Below are 19910 nucleotides of genomic sequence, written 5' to 3' on the forward strand. Positions count from 1 at the left end.
GGACTAAATTTCGGATGGAAACGGGCATGACACACATGCTGAGAGCACTCCTCGCTCCCCAGGGCATTAAATCACCTTGTTATTTAGTGCCCTCTAGAATCCTCTAATTTACATGTGGTCTCTTCTCATAGAAGTGTCTCAAGTAAATCTGAATTTGTTTAGACAATTTTATGGGTATTGTAAAACCACAATTGAATTTCAGGGCTTTGTCACAGTCCAGCCAAGATGCACTCCAATTAGAAATAATTGCTATTAATGATGTTATGATGTGGGGGATGCCTGCAGTGCTCCTGGACCTTTGTTGTACTGAATCCCCGAAGAGTCTGAGCTTTATTCTTCAACTAAATAGACAGGACCCTAGAAGATACGCTTCTGGAATTGTAATATTACAGCAATATTGTGCTTCTTTCTTAATTAACCTTGTTAACCAAGGATTTGGAACGTCGGTGGGTGACTCTAAGAGGGCCTTTGTTATCCTCTCAGTACACATCTACAGTGGAGTAAGATGTCATTCTGTGAAATAAAACGCCTTTATTCTTTGGCATACACCAAATACCTTCATCATTCTTTGAGTAATGATTGACAGTCTTGTTTAATGAAATAACATTTGTCAAATACTTAATTTGCTGCCAGACACAGTAAATGTTGAGTTATGATTGTTATAGTATTATCATAAAACAAGTTTTTTTTTTTTTTTTTAAGGCTTTCTGAATGGAAAGGAAATACGGGACAGAGCTGTCATGTTTGTGGAGGCCACTCAAGGTAAATCAGACCGCAGTGGATTCCAGAGTTTACACTCCCTGAGATCACTGCCCCTATGACAGCATTTCACCCCCAAGATAGTGAAATTCGCAATTCTTTAGACTTTTACAGGGTCTCCCAAGGTACCGCTCATCCCTTCCTTGCTCCCCACAAGAGGGAAGTGACAAAGGCTGCTGTTTCTCTTGCAAGGCTGCCCCCGCCAGCCTGAGAAGGAGTTCCAGGGATATGGTAATTAACATATTTTTCTTAATCTTGCTTTTGTAGTTAATCTCCAAAGCATGAAAGCACTTTGCCAGTTGATTAAACTGTAAGAATACAATAGATCCGAAGTGAGGGCAGCACTGATGAATGTAAATGCATAAAATTGCCCATTCTGCAGGAAAACGCCTCAACCTGCATCCCAACTTGAAATACTAAGTTAAACACTTAAAATTAATTGCATGAATATATTTTTTGGATCAATAGATAGCAAAAAACCTAACTTGGTAGAATTTCATCTTCAAAATAAGAAGCAACCACTCTTTGATCTCTTCTAGGAAACAAAAGTGATTCGATTTAAGAGTTTGATCTAGGATCACCGCCTATGAGGGGGGGTTCAGGGAATGCCCAGTAAGGCTCTTGGGGACAATGGTGCTGGATGGGCCTTTAGCCAGACTGGCACTCAGTCTGCATATCCAGGAGGGCATTCAGAAATAAGTATTTGTGTAGCTGTTTTGGAAAGAAGGGCATTTGAGGCGGGGCTTTTCTACATTAGGTGGTACAGGTTCAAAAAGGCCAGAGCGGAGAGCAAGGAGGTGGGAATCCAGAGCTGTGTGTCCTCTGGAGAAAGGGCATTCTGACTGGATACCCACATGTCCTCTTTGCCCCTCAGCCCTGCTCCCCAATGCAGGTTAACCACAGCCACCGGCTCCATTTGAGCTACCTCCCCAACGACCAAAAAGCTCAGGGCAGCTTGTGGCCATGGCTTATCACTTTCTTACATCTGTGGTGAATGGAAATGACAAAAATAGGCTGTCTTTATTTTTGGAAAACAAATAGCAAAAGAAAAAACCAAAACTCAACCAAATAGGTGATAGCAACATTATTTTCAAATGCATTGGTTGAAAATTCTAGTCCAGATAACAGAACAGGAGTGGTACTTGTGGTCTCCAGATATATTCCACTGTCAGACAAAAATACTTTTCTTCACTGAAGTACACATTATGTAACATTGTGTATCAGATGACCTCAGCCATCGAGTTGGTCTTTAGAGCTTCTTCTTTCGTTCAAGAAAGCCATCCATTGCATGAAATATGTCAAGATAGTCACCTATAAGCAGTACTGTCTTGAGGGGCAAAAAGCTAAAGAGAACACAAGAATAAACTTTCGTGATTATCATTCATGAAAGCCTCTTTACCACCTCTACTGAAAAGCAGTGTCACCCCTTGCGGTAGATGAAGTCATTCACTCATGCACACACTATGCAGCCTGACTGCTACCTGCCTCAGGGTCACTGGGCCTTCTTCACTATCTCAGAGGACACTTGCCCAGGGCCTCGACAGGTTTTGTGGCTTTACTTAAGTTATTCAATTCACTTCTCATTTCGGTTTCCAAAGCATCACTCCACTGTACAATGACACAGAGGAAGCAGTGGAGTGTTGTGGTGTAGGCATGGGCTCTGGGGGCAGAGGAGCCTGGCTGGAATCCTAGCTCTGTCACTTGCAATGCCACCTTAGGCAACTGACTCAGCTCACAGACCTCAATTTCCTCAGCTGTAAAATGAGGTCATCAATCTGCCTGGGACTACTATAAGGATGAGATGCAATAACTCCTCAAACCTTGGGCAAGACTCAACTAACACTGTTCATTTTCTCCATCCCCGCCTGCCCCTCTGCAAAGCCATATATATGCATGATCATCATCCCAACAGAGCACTCTGCTCCACTGGCCTTAGCATTCAATACTGCAGAGCAAGGAAACAAAGCAGGCACAGGAAACCTGAGACTCATCCTAAGGTGGGGAGTAACGGAAAGGACCCCATGCTCCTTGTTCCCCTGTTTGGGCACCCCAAGATCTCCAGGTGGTTCATCCCCTCCACAGTTTCAAGTCTCTGGTCAACTACTACCTTCTTTATGAGACTCCCCCCACCCATTAAACACCACTCTTAAAATTAAATCTCACAGGCTGGGCGCAGTGGCTCATGCCCATAATCCTAGCACTTTGGGAGGCCGAGGCGGGCAGATCACAATGTCAGGAGTTTGAGACCAGCCTGGCCAACATGGTGAAACCCTGTCTCTACTAAAAACACAAAAATTAGCCAGGCGTGGTGGCACATGCCTGTAATCCTAGCTACTCAGGAGGCTGAGGCAGGAGAATTGCTTGAAACCAGGAGGTGGGGGGTTGCAGTGAGGCATGATCGTGCCACTGCACTCCGGCCTGGGCAACATAGCAAGAGTCTGTCTCAAAAGAAAAAAAAAATTAAATCTCGCCGAGATGTGGTGGCTCATGCTTGTAATCCCAATGCCTTGAGAGGCTGAGGTGGGAGGATTGCTTGAAGCCAGGAATTTGAGACCAGCCTGGGCAATATAGCAAGACCCCATCTCTAAAAAAATAAAAATAAATTAGCTGCCCATAATGGTGCACAACTATAGTCCCAGCTATTTGGGAGGCTGAGGTGGGAGGATGACTTGAGCCTGGGAGTTTGAGGCTGCTGTGGGCTATGATCACACCACTGCACTCTAGCCTGGGTGACAGAACAAGACCTTGTCTCCAAAAAAAATTAAATAAGTAAAATTAAAAAAAAACGTAAATCTTGGCCAGGCACGGTGGCTCACGCTTGTAATCCCAGCACTTGGAGTTCGAGACCAGCCTGGCCAATGTGGTGACACCCCGACTCTACTAAAAATACAAAATTTAGCCAGGCATGGTGGCAGGCACCTGTAATACCAGCTACTGAGGAGGCTGAGACAGGAGAATCACTTGAACCCGGGAAGGTGGGGGTTGCAGTGAGCCAATATCGTGCCATTGGACTCTAGCCTGGGTGATGAGCGAAACTTCATCTCAAAAAAAAAAAGTAAAAAAAGTAAAATGCAACTTGCACCCATCTACCTCCCACTGTGGGATTTCCTTTTTTCCCTTTCCTGCTTTATATTTCTTTAGCGCACTTACGGTCTTTTCTTTTACTTTACTTTTTTTGTTGTTGTTGTTGCTTTTCTGTTCCCTCACCCCACAGGAAGTGATTTCCACATGGGCAGGGACCACTGTTTGTCTTGTTCTTTGCTGTAACCCTGAGCGCAGATCCTTGGATGGTGGGTGATTCATGACACACAGAGCACTCTCTGAATGTTTGCTGAATGAATGTTTGGTGGAGTGTTTGATGTGACTGCCTTTACTGAGCTTCTTCACCTTGCCTTTGGCTTACTCAGCAGCTATCTAGCCCTCTCTGAAAACATGTCCCATAACTAGTATGTCATAAAACTAAACATAATCTCCACAGTTATTCAAAGTAGAAAAAGTAAGTTCCATGTTCTTACCATTGGCATTACTATACTATAATCTGCTATCTATTAAGCCGAAAGAACTTAGTGTGTTGTGAATGCACACCCTGCCCAATAAACAGTGCATTACACGAATCTACAAGCTATGACAAACATGGTCTTTACATCGTAAATGAAGAAGCCAAAACCTGGAGAATAAAGGGCATGCTCAGAGTCACAGACTTAGTAAATAGTGGGATCATAAGCCTGGATTTCGAATTGCTTATCAAGGATCCTTTGCTGTGTCCCACACAGCCTCAGTCAGGCATTCTGACCCCTCCTGTACCAGATGAAGCCTGGAGAAATGATAGGATGCAAGAATGACATTTGGTTCATTGCACAAAGTAGAGATAATTAGCTAACGAGAAAAGAAATTTCTGTACACTGGATGGGCAATGGCTGCTGGCCATGTAGTGGATGTGAGGTATAATATCTATCTTCAAATAACTAGGAATTGTCATTGGCAAGACTGATGGAATTGCACATGGAGCTGGGGGAGAAGCGCAAACCAATGAGGGGAAGTTCAAACGAGGCAGATTTCAATTCAAGGTGCTTCCTCACAGAGCAGAAAGCCCAGTGAGGCAAGATTTAACTAGATGACCTGTTACAGTCTAGAAAATGAATTGAGGTAACAGGAATCAGCAGCGCACCACTATCCTTGTAACCGGGTCAAATGCTCATTCAGTACCTATGAATTTCAGCACTGAAACTCCATGGAGAGCAGGGAAGGGTGCACAAGAACGCTTTTTCTACTTTTTTTTTTTTTTTTTTTTTTTGACATGGAGTTTTCGGTCTTGTTGCCCAAGCTGGAGGGCAACGGCGTGACCTCAGCTCACTGCAACCTCTGCCTTCCCGTTTCAAGCGATTCTCCTGCCTCGGCCTCCGGAGTAGCTGGGATTACAGGCACGCGTCACCGTGTACTTTTTTTATTTTTCAAGAGACAGAGTCTCACTCTGTTGCCAAGACGGAGTCTCACTCTGTTGCCACTCTGATCGTGGCTTACTGCAGCCTCAAACCCCTGGGTTCAAGCAATCCTCCTGCCTCAGCCTCCTGACTAGCTGGGACTATAGGTGTGTACCAGCTTCAAATTCCTGGGCTCAACCAATCCTCCTGACTCAGGCTCCTAAGTAGCTGGGACTACAGGCTTGCACTACCATGCCTGGCTTATTTGTTATTTTTGTAGAGATGGGGTCTTGCTTTGTTTCCCAGGCTAGTCTCGAACTCCTGACCTCAAACAGTCCTCTCACCTTGGACTCCCAAAGTGCTGGGATTACAAATGTGAGCCGCTGCTCCCAGCCCTTTCTTGTGCTTTTAAGAGGTGGTTTTACGTTTTTTCCCTCAAATTCTTTAACCATCCTAAGAGTTTGAATTTATTATGTATTACTAATAGTACCCATACCACAAATTTCTGTAGCACTTGGCTTACTGTCTAGCCTTGACTTTGGGGCCCTGTACCTGAGGAGGTATGGATACAATATCTATTCCAACAGGATTATTTTATCATGAACACAAGAAAATCTCTCCTAAAAATGATCATTTCAATCTTTCCATCTGCCAGTACATTCACTTCTTTTTCAGAATAATTCGATACTAAGGTAGCAGGAAGGGTCGGACCCCATTTTCTTGACTCGTGGGGGGCACTGCAACTATGTAAATTTGGTATTGCATCAGCAATGGGCACAATGATAGAATTAACAGGACTTAATAGAATTAAATGAATGAATTTTAATTTATCAGGTATTTTTAAAGTGGCTTCTGGTGGGATTTGGACTAAACTGTAGATTGGCATGTTAGGGAAGTAATAGAAGCTAACGTAATTACCTTTTAAGAAACATCATGAAGTATAAAAACTTTGGCATATAGAAGTACATTTTTTCTTGTAGAATAGCTTCTACTATTTTTTCCGCGGCATATTCTGGTTCCAGAATTGGCAACAGAGAAGGACAGCTAGAATATAAAATGACAACAATTAAAAAAAAACCCCAAAGGCCAAATTCACAAATAAAGATAATTTTTCAAATTAGGGATAAAAGGTTTTAAGACGTTATCACTTTTTTCTTTCCCTTTCAAATTTCATTTATTTTTATATTTACTCCTTTATTGTCAATGTGTCAATGCAGTCAGTAGTAACATAACTAAAATATGAAATGAAAAGTGATTCTCATTAACACACTGATATTACAATATACATATATGTGAAATCATATTAAACAAATATTCCAAATATTTGTAAGGCAAGCTGTTGAAAACACATTGCCTGTAGTCTCCATGAGATACAGAATTGGGCGTCTGTGACTGCTATGGCCTGGGTATTTGTGTCCCCCACAAAACTCACATGTTGAAGCCTAAACTCCCAATGTGATGGCATTTGGAGGTGGGGCTTTTGAGGTGTAGCTAGGTCACCATTGTGGAGCCCTCATGAATGGGATTAGTGCCTGTCTGAGAAGAGCCTATCAGCACCTTAGTCTTGGACTTCTAGCCTCCAGAACTGTGAGAAAGGCATTTTTCTTGTTTAAGCCACCTAGTGTATGATAGTTCATTATAGCAACTCCTTCTGTATGACCAAGACAGTGTCTCTCCAATGATTGCCAGTCCTCCTGGAATCAGAGAGGGGGCATAATGGGATTGGACGGCAGGAAGGGCATGTGGACAGGAGAGCCTGGGAGATGGAGGAGCAGATGCAGGGCCTGGGGGGCTATCAGAGAGACACTGCCTTGATAAACCATTCCCATTCAACTTGGTATCCTTCACACAAACACATACTAAGAAAGACCTCAGAATTCTAAGACCATTTATAAATCATACTGAATCCCAGAACAATATATTTTAAACAACTTTAAAAAACAGAACAAAATAAAATAGATAGCAAATCATTTTTAAAAGTGTAGATTCTGTGAAATTAAAGGGTATACTTACGCTGTAGTACAACCTTCAAACATTCCGGTTTTTATAAAAAAGGGGCACACAATTGTGGTTTTTATCCCCTTTTGATTTTGGACAAATGTTTCTACAAATACAGATTCAGCAAGCCCAAAGGCTGCAAATTTACTTGCACAATAATCTGCAAAAGACAAAGCATGATCATGTATATTCCAAAGTTTTAAAATGGCATTACCTTAAGGTCTACCCATAACGCTAACAGCAACAGAAAATAAGAAAACAATTTCAGAGTTCTCCTTTTGTGTAATCTTGGTCTACTCCCACTGGAAGAAGTGAGTAGGGAGTGGGAAGGGACATGGTTAACTGAAGATCAGGGTCAGCTGACAATGATCAAGTGAGGCCCAGCACAAGAAGGGCTGCAGAGATCCTGCCTCAGGTCACACTGCTGGACTTTACTAGCAAGTCAATGCATTGTGAGCCCCTGTGCTAGTTCTTACATGAGGCCCTGTCTCAAAAAATTGCAATCCCACTGGGGCATGAAGACATTCAAAAGAAGAAACAAAACACTAACTGATATAGGAATCTAGGCAAGAGAGGCCAGCATGGGTTGTGATTCTCAGATCAAGTTTTCTTCCAACTATAACTCTTTCCTTCACTTCCAGAACAACAACAACAGCAACAACAACAACAACAACAACAAATAAAACAAAGGGCTTGGTAGCTTCAACCTCCACCTCTTCGATACCTTGAAAATGCAGGGTAGGGGCAGAGGGAGGAATGGAAAGTGACACTTGTGTCCATTTTGAACTTTTTGTCTTTAATCATACTTGTTTTAACAAAACATCCGACTATTCAATTGACTAAGTGAAAAAGTTTGGAGAAGAAATGGTGTTGAGGTGCATTAACACTTTCCTTTGCCCCACACATTCAGAGGCGGCATATTTAAACTTGCTATGTTACGGTGCAGCTACTGCAACTGGCAAGAGCCAGTTTATAAGTGCCAGGCATGGGGTTGTCCAGCCCCAGTGCTGTCCAGACAGTGGATCAGAGGCTAGAGACTGGGAAGGGGGAGGAGTCGTCCAGAGCAGCTTCTAGGGTAATTGAAATCATCAGGTATAAATGCAGCTGAGCCCCTTGACCCCTGAGATTCTGATGAGCAGATATGGCCCATGATCCAAGGAATCTGCATGCTAAACTGGCATCCCTGGTGGTTCTGATGCAGGGGAGTAAAGACTCACACGATGGGAAATACAAAAGGCTTACACTTGTTTCTAAGATGAGCTGCGGGTGGGAGAGTCCTGTATCTGAAGACAGGAATATTCTGTCTGAAAAGGATTGATAAGGAGCTGTAAATATACCTGAATGATTTCAAAGGCTCGTGACTTAACAGATATATAAGACAGAGGTAAGATAATAGCTGATAAGTTCTAAGAAGGAGAGAGGAAGGGAAGTCCTGGGTCATAAGGAGGATAGATTGGTGATATTTAGGGTGACTGGTGGTTCTGAAAAACCTATTCATGTGATGGACATACTGAGCTAAGACTGGTTTTGTCAATCTTGAACTATGCCACTTTGCTTCAAAGCATTAGGAACTACCGAACTGGCAAACTGGCTTATCTGTTACCCGAATGTTGCTGCTACAGTTCTGTTGGATGAGTTTTAGCAATCCTTGTAAGCCAGGGCATGGGACATTTGCGCTAGGGGATGCCATGGTAGGTTAGGTCAAGGTTTCTGTTCCTTCTAGAGCCAGCTCCCAAGTTGGGCCTCCTTGGTTGAGGCTCTCGAAGGATCTTTGCCTCCTCCCCACTGCTACTGTCAAGTCAGTTGGCTGTTGCAAGGGAGATGAAAATGCCCGCCACTTCCTGCAGGTCTTCAACCAGTGGAAAAACAAAGCAGTTAACTTTAGGTTTCTTGAGGTGAAGAAACTTTATCCAAACTCACAGCAGTGGGGAGATCACTTAAAGGAAACTTCAGGAGAAGACAGGGTCATCCTCCTTACCATCCTGTGGCAGTGTCAGTGTGAAGTTTGGGGGACAGTTGTTATGTTGATCACTTGTGCAAAAAAATTATCAGTGAGGCTTCTCTCTCTTTTAAACAAAGGGGACTGCATAAGACCTAATGATTCCAAAGGGCACAGTCCAATTTCACGTAAGTCTATCTGATGGGCAGTTTTGCTACACGATGAAGTTATCAACCACTTATTGACTATACTTTTTAGCTTATTATTCTTTATCATTAGGACATCAAGTCAGTGCTAATTATTCAGAGCTATTATGCAAGTTAAAGTTATAGGGAATTTTGCAATTGTAAATGGCTATGTTTTTCTTACCTGCCAGCCCATTTACTCCAACTAATCCAGCTGAACTTGAAATGCAAACCAAATGTCCATGGTCATTAGCAATCATAGCAGGTAGAAAGGCTTTATAAGTCTAAGAAGACAAAGGAAAACTTTTGATGTTTAATGCCACATTGTATAATTTTATCAGATATTTATATACTCATTGTGATAAAAAAATCTTTCTTTTCAGCCCATAAAATATCTGAAGGTATGGGGATATAAAAACTTAAACATCTAGAAAGCAATCATTTTAACTTATTTAACCTGTTAGATCAATTTTTTATGGCAATTCCAGTATTATTAAAATGATTTATTCAGACTTACGTTTTTGCTCATATTTGACTTTTAACGACACAATATTAAGACAAGAATTGAAGGAGTATGGGAAAATCTTTGTTGTGGCAGCCACAACCCCAAACCTCACAAACATGATGCTTTAGATTTAGATTGCCTTCTCTCTCCTTAGCTTGATTTTGAGTTTCAAATTTTCCCTGAACATTGTTCACAGGACATCTGGTTGTTGACTTCAATTTTAAAAGAGCACTTTGTTTTAAACTCATCTCTACTCTTTAAAATAAGTTTCTTATTTTTGTTCCATTTCATAAAACAGAATATCTATTAGAAAGAGGCCACATCTGTATACTGTCCAACACCTTCACCATTGATTGGGGGTCTGGAGAAAGAACGTAAAGGAGACAGAAACGAGCTTTTGAAGAAGACATCTTCTGCAACAAAGGAGTAACTAATCACATCCAAAGACATGGAGGTGAGAAAAGGGATCTCTTACAAAGGCCAAACCTCACTTGTTTGCCTGCATTGCAGTAAGTCTCAGAGAGAAACTAACAGGTAGAGAGAGGTGGGAAATCAAAACAAAGCAAAAGGAAGCAGTGCAGCAAACAATCCGGGGTCTGCCATGAGTTGGGACACTTCTCAGTAGGGATACTGCCTTTGAGAGCCCAGCCTTCAGGTAGCTCTTGGACACTCTAGCAATTGAGTCACTGTCTTTGTGCCTGGCAACGTGCAGATGCTTAAAGAATGTACATGAACTTGCCCAGAAGAAGTAAAGGGAGTGAGAGGACATGAGGAGTGATAGGAGCCAGGGAAACACCAGCATTGGAGGAGGAGGAGGAGGAAGAAAAAGAGGAAGTAGAGGAGGAGTCGGAGTCGGAGGAAGAAGAAGGAGAAAGAAGAAGGAGGAGGAAGGAGGAGGGAGGAGGGAGAAGAAGAAAAAGGAGAAGAGGAGGAAAAAGAAGGAGGAGGAGGAGGAAGGAAGGAAGACGGAGAAGAAGAAAGAGAGAAAGAGAGAGAGAGAGAGAGAGAGAACATGAAGGCACCTGGGGAAAAACAGAGAGGTAGGAAAAGAACACAGAGTCAGGCCGAGTGCAGTGGCTCACACCTGTAATCCCAGCATTTTGGGAGGCCGAGGTGGGAGGATCACAAGGTCAAGAGATTGAGATCAGCCTGGCCAACATGGCGAAATCCCGTCTCTACTAAAAATACAAAAATTAGCTGGGCGTGGTGGTGCATGCCTGTAGTCCCAGATACTTGGGAGGCTGAGGTAGAAGAATTGCTTGAACCCGGGAGGTGGAGGTCGCAGTGAGCCGAGATTGTGCCGCTGCACTCCAGTCTGGCAGCAGAGTCAGACTCTATCTCAAAAACAAAAACAAAAACAAAAACAAAAAACAAAAAAAACCCCACAAAGCCATGGGAGTGGGAGTGGAGACTTCCAGGGACCATGATCTTTATCTTCATTCCAACTATATATGAGTATAAGCAAGCACCAAGGAGAGGGACATTTGGGACAAGATAAATCATTTGCAGTAGCTCCTGTAGGAACATGGTAGCCACTAAATTCTGCATCTTTCCATTTTTCTCCTGAAAACTTTACAAAACACCAAGAATAGCACCAGCACCATTACATTTTTGGTGGAAATAGGGGACAGAAAATCTACAAATTCCAAATTACATTTGAAGGCTGCTAAAGAAGAGTTGGGCAGAAAGGTGTGAGGAGAATTGAGGAGGAGCTCAGAAATCTCCAGCAAAGACTCCCGGGAGACAGCCTTGCCCAGGAATGACGAGCTATGAGCAGGGCTGCAACCAAACAGGTCAAAAGTCCTGTAATTCCAGTACTGTGGGAGGCGAGGCAGATGGAACACTTGAGGCCAGGAGTTCAAGACCAGCCTGGCCAACATGGCAAAACCCTGTCTCTACTAAAAACACAAAAAATTAGTCGGATGTGGTGGCACGCACCTGTAATCCCAGTTACTCAGGTGGCTGAGGCACGAGAATCGCTTGAATCCAGGAGGCAGAGGTTACAGTGAGCTGAGATTGCACCACTGCACTCCAGCCTGGGAGACAGAATGAGACTCTGTCTCAAAAAATTAAAATAAAATGATAAAGTACAATAAAAGTAAACTTTTAATAAAAGCTGGGAGAGGCAGCAAGACGGTGCATGCATAGTGTGGGGAGGCCTGAGATGGCTGGTCTCAGCACATGCCAGAAAAATGCAACTTCTGGAATTGAGTGGGTAGCTTTAGAAGTCAGGACTGTGTTTTTAGTGCTGGTAGCAGGTGGTAACCCGGGTTACCAGTGGAGCCTCTAATTTCTCTGGTTGGGTACTAACGAAGGTGACTGTAGGTTTTGGTTTGCCCATAACAGACCTGATTAACACTTGCTCATTAGTAATGCTGAATTTCACTTCCAAAAGTGTCCCAGCTTAGACAAATTACAATGCTACCCTGGTCCTGTCTAAGTTTAGTTACCCGCTATGTAGCCTGGAGCAAATCTTTTACGTTCTATGATCCCTTATCTTACCAAGCTGTTTTAAGGAAAATATGTGAGCCACCTGGAGTATTCCCTAACATTTGCAGCTAATCAATACATGGTAGCAGGACCATGAGGACAGTTCTGTCCTTGTAGGATTCCCTGAGCAGAGGTCCTGGGAGCTGTAGATTAAGTGGCATCAGAAGAGGACAACTGCGTAGACCAGGACAAGTCCAAAATTGAGAAGTCTCTGCTTTACTTAGAGGCTAATAACATTGTAAAAGAGCAAGAGGAAAGTACTGCTAAATGCCAGAGTAACTTTACATTTATTATGAGAAGAAACAATTATTACCCATAAATGTGCTTTGAAATTCACATCAAATGACTTTTCCATAAGCTCATCTGGACAGTCAAGGAAATTTTTGCCTGTTACGATTCCGGCATTGTTGATTAGGATGGAAACATCGCCGACTTCTTTTTTAACCTGAATTGAAGGGGAGCAACACCACCAATGTAGTAATTCCTTATATGACCGAGGTTTTATTTTCCCACAGTTTTATGTTTTTTTATCCTGGTTAATTCATACTGAGTTTATGAACTCTAAAAATACAGCTTGGGGCCAGGCGCAGTGGCTCACACCTGTAATTCCAGCACTCTGGCAGGCCGAGGCAGGTGGGTGACTTGAGGACAGGAGTTTGAGAACAGCCTGGCCAACATGGCAAAATCCTGTCTCTACTAAAATTACAAAAATTAGCCAGGCATGGTGGCGCATGCCTCTGGTCCCAGCTACTCGGGAGGCTGAGGCAGGAGAATTGCTTAAACCAGGGAGGTAGAGGTTGTAGTAAGCCAAGATCACGCCACTGCACTCCAGCCTGGGTGACACAGCAAGACTGCGTCTAAATGAATAAATAAATACAGTTTGGTTTATTTACATTGCTGAGTCTACAGTGTACCAGAGATCAAGTTTTTTTTTTGTTTGTTTGTGTTTTTTGTTTTTTTTGAGATGGAGTCTCGCTCTGTCGCCCAGGCTGGAGTGCAGTGGCACGATCTTGGCTCACTGCAAACTCCACCTCCTGGGTTCACACCATTCTCCTGCCTCAGCCTCCCAAGTAGCTGGGACTGCAGGTGCCCGCCACCACACTTGGCTAATTTTGTTTTTGTATTTTTAGTAGAGACGGGTTTTCACTGTGTTAGCCAGGATGGTCTCAATCTCCTGACCTTGTGATCCACCCGCCTTGGCCTCCCAAAGTGCTGGGATTACAGGTGTGAGCCACTGCGCCCGGCCTCCAGAGATCAAGTTTTGATGTGCTTTTCCTGTTTTTCTTAAAACGAGTCCATCTTAGGCCAGATGGTAGAGCCTACTGCTTCTAGGCTACCTACCTGTACAGTGTGTTACTACACTGAACACTGCAGGCAACTGTTAACACATTGGTAAGTATTTGTGTATCTAAACATAGAACACTGGGACAGTAAAAATACTATAATAATCTGTCCCATAATGTGGGACCACCATTTTGTATATGGTCCATCATTGACCAAAATGTCATTATATGGTGCATGACTGTATATATTTTAAACACACAGCACAGATTAGAATCTGCCTGTCCTGTTTTCATCAACTGGCTGGTTTTCTTCTTTCCGAGGATGGACACGTGAACTCAAGGCTAAGCTGTGGCCTAGGGATACAAGCTTTCAAAGTTATCGGAGACTCAGCAGAGACAAAACGCTGTCATATCACTCTGAAAGCTTTCTCTTTGATTGTTTGTCTATGGGCTACTTCTTAAAAATTCTCTGGTATTGGCCGGGCATGGTAACTCACGCCTGTAACTCACGCCTGTAATCCCAGCACTTTGGGAGGCTGAGGCGGGCGGATCACGAGGTCAAGAGACGGAGACCATCCTGGCCAACATGGTGAAACCCTGTCTCCACTAAAAATACAAAAATTAGCTGGGTGTGGTGGCACGTGCCTGTAGTCCCAGCTACTCAGGAGGCTGAGGCAGGAGAATCGCTTGAACCTCGGAGGCGGAGGTTGCAGTGAGCCGAGATCGCGCCACTGCACTCCAGCCTGGTGACAGAGCAAGACTCCATCTCAAAAAAAAAAATTCTCTGGTACTTTCCCTTCTATCCAGAATAAAAAGTGGAAATGGTGGGTTTATATGGATGGGGAGTAATTTCCTTCCCCTGAATTCAGAGGAGCAAATAAGTAATTCCCCTCCAAGACCTCACAGTGATAAAACCTGAATAATAAGCTGATAATGACATGTTTGGCTATTTCTGAAGTCAAGCACCTGGGGCAGAACTAAATCACCATTACAGGGGAAAGGGAAAGGGAGGTAATTATTTACAGAGTGCTTTATACTAGTTTATCCCATAGCTAATAATCTTTGTTGTTTGAATATCAACCGATTATTGCTTACGGCTGGCCAGATAAATTGTAGTCCGTGTAAGTCAACATGCCAGGTGTTTAACTTCTGAGTAGCTAAATTTGTGAGATCAGCTGTGCTTGGAAGAGTGGGCCCAGTGTAGGCCTAGCAAACTTGTCAGGTGTGGATCTCCAGCCTGTACTGGGCAGCCTGTGGTTGGAGATGGTGGTAGCAGAGAGGTAAAATGTAAAGACAAACTTGAAAGTCATAAACTTACCTGCCAGGGACCTGCAAACCTTAGCAAGGAAATCCTGGTTGAGCCTAGAAACTATGGAGTAACTTTACAATGTAGTCAGGCTGCTCACGGCAGGTTTGGTTGGTTCCTCCCTTCTCAATAAGTTGGGCAATTCTGGGAGGCACAAAGTGACCCAGGAAAGTGATGAGTGAAGTACTTAAGCCAATGTGAGGACACAAAAATCCTTAGGCCAGGCACAGTGGCTCACACCTGTAATCCCAGCACTTTGGGAGGCCGAGGTGGGTGATCACCTGAGGTCGGGAGTTCGAGAACAGCCTGACCAACATGGAGAAACCACGTCTCTACTAAAAACACACAAAAATTAGCCGGGCGTGATGGCACATGCCTGTAATCCCAGCTACTCGGGAGGCTGAGGCAGGAGAATCGCTCGAACCCGGGAGACAGAGGTTGCTGTGAGCTGAGATGGCGCCATTGCACTCCAGCCTGGGCAACAAGAGCGAAACTCCATCTCAAAAAAAAAAAAAAAAAAGAAAAAAAAAATTCCTTGTGAGGGATGGGCACGTGCCTCTACGATGGTAAGAAAATCCTTACCATCCTCATGTCAGAGCTTTGGTTTTCTGAAAGCTTTATGTATACCTGTATAAACACCAAAGAAAAAAATGTAGCTGAGTCTTTAGGATTAATAAAAGATTTTGATTGTCTTACGACTACTTAAGAGCAATACTTCGAATGTAGGTGGGGTGGACACAGCCTAAATTTAAAATCAGACAGAATATGGATTCAAATCCTGCCTCTATCGCACACCAGGTCTGTGAACCCTGGACAGGTTATTTAATGTCTCTGTATCTTGATTTCTTTATCCTCAAAGAAGGATGCCTCTATCCCTCCATTAACTTATACTGTAATAGGGGCCAGTATGGTCAGTGCAGTGTAATGTTAGAAGCAGGTACTCAGGTGTCAACAGACACAAGTGGCAGCTATAGTCTTGTTGCTTACTAGCTGTGTTTCTTAGGTAAGCTACATACCTGCCCTAAGCCTTAGTCTCCCTACTTGTGAAATGGGGATAATAATGGGTTTTACTTTATAAGGTTACAATACATACATGGTAGTTAGCATAGTGTCTTGCATACAATAAGAATTCAAAAGTCCCAATTTCCATTCTCCCATAATCTTGTCTACATTAAAGGAACACTGGAGAAAGGCTAACAGGCACTGAGAAAGGCAAGGGAAAAAGAACATGATATATGTCAAATTATAATAGTAAACACACAAGAGTTACCTGATCGGCTACTCTATACACTTCTTCCTTTTGGCTGCAATCGCAAGTATAGGCGTGCACTCTTGTGACCCCAGCTTCCTGAGCCATCTTACATGTTTCCTCATTCCCCTCCTTATTGACATCCCAGAGAACAAGCACAGATCCCCGTCGGGCAAACTGCAAAGCTAAGAGCCTTCCGAGTCCACTTCCAGAACCTGTGATGAGGACTATTTCACCAGCAACGTTCTTCTGTTGCTTTGGGAGTAAGGCAAAAATCATAGCCTCCAGAAGAGTAAACAGTGATTTTCCTAAGAAAATGAACAGTTTCTTTGATGATTGCAGGTTGAAAGACATGTTCTGGCTGACACCTATGAAGAAAGACAGATTCACGTGAAGACTTATTTGTCCATTTCCTCTGAGTTGTTTACTCCACGGAGCTCCTATTTTCTGAAATAGTGAAAGTAACTGAGCTATGTGATTTAAACAGCTCTCCTGGTAGCAGACTCCGAATTCAGAAAGGGGGAGGAGGAAGCCACAGGGACTATATTTACTCAACTTTCATACTTGGCCCTAAGCTCAGCACATTATTTGCATGACTGCTACATGCAGTATACAACAGAAATGTTTGTTAACCAGGAACTGTAACCACCGCACCCAAATTTAACATAAAGAATAAGTTCATTATTCTTTATAGTTAGCCTTTCTTCATAATAATCATGAATCCTGTTGGCTGATTTTATGTTCAAAGTCTTGACCACATCACAATGTTTATAACATAATTACTACCTCTCTGACTTTATTTTTCTCTCCTTTGATGTTTGTGCTTTCTCATTTGCATTATCGTTCTTTAATTTTGCATTACTGTATAAAATCTGAGATTTGAGAGGAAAATATAAAATCTTATTTGTAGAAAGCATTTGACAGGAAGTAACCAGATATTCTAGACCTTTTCCGACAGATTTGCGATCAGCACCAGATAGTCCTTCCCTAGGCTCTGAGGTCCCCACGCCACCAACTCCACATCACTTACCACTCTGTGTGATTAAAGGTCAGAGGGGAGGCAGACCTGGACTCCTGCCCTGCACTGCCTCTGCCTACCTGTAAACCCCAGGGGGGAGCCTCTTGGCCTAACACTGGGCCTTGGTATCCTCATCTGTACTGGTCCCGTGGCATAGGGTGTTTTTGCAGATGAAATGAGAATGTTCCACGTATCACCACAATGCCTGACTTACAGTCAGTGCTTTACAGACATTATCACATTTCTCAGATTCATAGTACTGCCCACCAAGAAGGCACCCACTAGGTCTGCTGAATGAATAAAAGGCCCCCCCTTGACAAACTCATACAGAGCTTAGTGCTTACATCCTGCTACCAGTTACTCACATTTTAGTGTGAATGAGTATATAAAATGCTTTCCTAACCACTAGCTGAGAAAGAAGGGAAGGTCTTATTTCCTTCAGGATGAGAACAGAAGACATACTTAGCAGAGGGCATACTGTGCTGGGGGTAGGAGCCTTCTCTGAATGGGGTGCTTAATTGAGAGGCTCAGACGAAGGCACAGGTGTGAGGAGACGGGAGGGGAGTAATGAAAAAACAGTAGGTCTTCACAGTTTGGCTGAAGTCAGCCTAGTTATGGTTAATGAGTAAGAGTGGATAGATTCATCTACAGGAGGACTTGGTACGTGGTCACACCCTTAGGAAATGTCAAGAGTTGATGTGACCCAGGCTGTTGTTCCTGGCTTATTGTACAGATGAGATTGAGGATCTGAGAGAAGATGTATGTGACTGTTCAGGGTCCCTGTGCTGGTTTGCTGGTGCAGGCCAGATTGGTTCATGTGTTCTGTTTATTGAGTATTCACCCCGTGCTGGTTCTATCTGGGCACTGAGGCTGAGGGGATGAGCAGCCTCTCATAATCTCTGTGCAGGTGAGCCAAGTAATCTAGTTGAAGAGACATATTCAACAAATAAATACATCGTTACAAGCCATAGTGTTATAAAGAAAAGTGCAGTGTGCTATAGAGAGAATGATGGGAGACCTGATTCAGATTGGGCTTGGGGGAGGAAGTAACAGAGGTCTGCTGGAAAGTGACCCTTTGAGTGGATATCCAAATGATGATGGTGGGAGGTAGGGATATTGAGCAATAGCTTTCCTGGCAGAGGGACAAAATAGTTTGTTGTAAGGCAGGTTTGACCTGTGTGTCCAGGGCTGTCCAGAGAATAAGAATGCTGGCTCTAAGGAATATGGACCTTCTGGTCAAATGAAGGACATTTTCATCCATGCTTTGATGAAATAGACCTCAAACGCTCTGTGATCTCTGCTCTGGTTTACATTCACAGACAAACTTTTAGAAGATTGTTCAGGCCTCCCAGGCGCTGCAGAACTGGAAAAGAAGGCGTCCTGAAAGAGGACTCTTATTTCAAATACACAGTCATGGAGCCTGTGCCTGTGGATCTGCAAGGATGAGGGTCAGACTGTGCAAACAGTAATGGGAAACCCTAGGCACCCTTCTCAGACAGCAGCCTGGGCATTGCCAACTTTGGAAAAATCCATACCGAGGGTAGTTGGTCAGACCACCACACTCCCTTTTATATCACTATGTGAATTCACACAGAGGGACAGAGGTCTACTTCTCCCATCACAGGGCTCCAGCACCTCAGCAGTGGCCAGAAGTCTCAACATTGACCTGGGTGACATGAATGCTCTTAATGTCAGAACATTCTAGATTTCAGTGTTCCACTGTCTCCATGTTGGCTTGATGCAAGACCTAAAATATGTCCATCTTTTAACCCTGTCTTGGCAGATGCTTACTAGATTTCTAAGAACTTGTCAGGCTGAGTTACCCCCTCCCCAGTTGAAGTTTAGGGTGCCTGCTGGGTACCCACATAAGCAATGAGGTCTACAGATTAAAGTTTGGTTTGGAATTCCAGATACATCACTGATTTTCCCTACAACTTTGGTAGAAATGATTTACCTTCTTGTGCCTCGGTTTCCTCCTCTAAAAAGGGAGTTTCTAATAGTACATAGGAATACTTACCACACAGAGGAGCTGTGAGAATTAAACCAGTTTATATAGGTAAAGTATTAAGGAGCGTTATGTGGTCACTACTAGCTTGTGTGAGACCTTTGAACAAATTAGAAAAAAAAAAAAAAAGGCATTACTCTGCACAAAGTCCTCTGCGGGGTGTACAGTGTTGGGGAGGGGGTGCAAGAGGAGTTGTTTGGATTCCAACACCTGCCAGCTTACATGTCTCCCCCTCTGCTCCTCAGTCCCCATAATAATGTGGCACAGCCATAACATGGAGGCCTTTCTAGAACAGTGCCAGGCACGGAATAACAGCAAAATAATTAATGGCTAGAACTTCCACTGGTGCTCCTGTTAAGCAAATGCATTAATAATCCCTGGCTATACCAATGAAATACGGTTATAGTATACTTACAAACAGGCGTGAATGCACGGTTCTATTTTACTGCAGAGACTTTCCTAGAATGTTACGGAGCATATACAATTTAATCTGGCAGGTTTCTAGGTGTCTCTAGCTCACGGCCTACCCAATCCAAACAGGCGCCCTCGGCTTCCCAGGCCAGTGGGCGGCAGCAAGTCGGCTCTGGTGAGGGCACCCCGACGAAACGGGAGGGCAGACAGACTGACAATCACAGCTTGGGTTGAAAGGGGTGATATGGGGGTGGTAGGGCCCGAGAGGTGGATTCACTGAGCAGCAGAGAGCAAGGAACCTGGGCAGAACGGACCGAAGAAGAAGGTCCAGGGAGGCATCC

The 19910-nt window shown here is 43.6% G+C and overlaps 1 protein-coding gene across 2 annotated transcripts in view; it reads right to left on the reverse strand.

Annotated features, from left to right (window-relative positions):
- Positions 1-514: 514 nt before the first annotated feature.
- The window catches only part of SDR16C5 (short chain dehydrogenase/reductase family 16C member 5), a 28708-nt gene continuing 9312 nt past the window's right edge, over positions 515-19910 (reverse strand). Inside the window, exons 3-9 of one of the 2 annotated variants that reach the window (XM_009213066.4) lie at positions 16157-16503; positions 15469-15513; positions 12611-12742; positions 9487-9586; positions 7194-7338; positions 6099-6224; positions 517-2102 (exon numbers count right to left, since the gene is read on the reverse strand). In XM_009213066.4, coding sequence (XP_009211330.1) covers positions 2009-2102; positions 6099-6224; positions 7194-7338; positions 9487-9586; positions 12611-12742; positions 15469-15513; positions 16157-16489 — 975 coding nt within the window. In that variant the 5' untranslated portion in view covers positions 16490-16503 and the 3' untranslated portion in view covers positions 517-2008. Of the gene's footprint in view, positions 2103-6098; positions 6225-7193; positions 7339-9486; positions 9587-12610; positions 12743-15468; positions 15514-16156; positions 16504-19910 lie in introns of both variants that reach the window. The other variant, XM_017962029.3, reaches the window with a different exon arrangement.

The sequence above is a fragment of the Papio anubis genome, chromosome 8 (assembly GCF_008728515.1).
Source record: "Papio anubis isolate 15944 chromosome 8, Panubis1.0, whole genome shotgun sequence".
NCBI classification, from domain to species: Eukaryota; Metazoa; Chordata; class Mammalia; order Primates; family Cercopithecidae; genus Papio; species Papio anubis.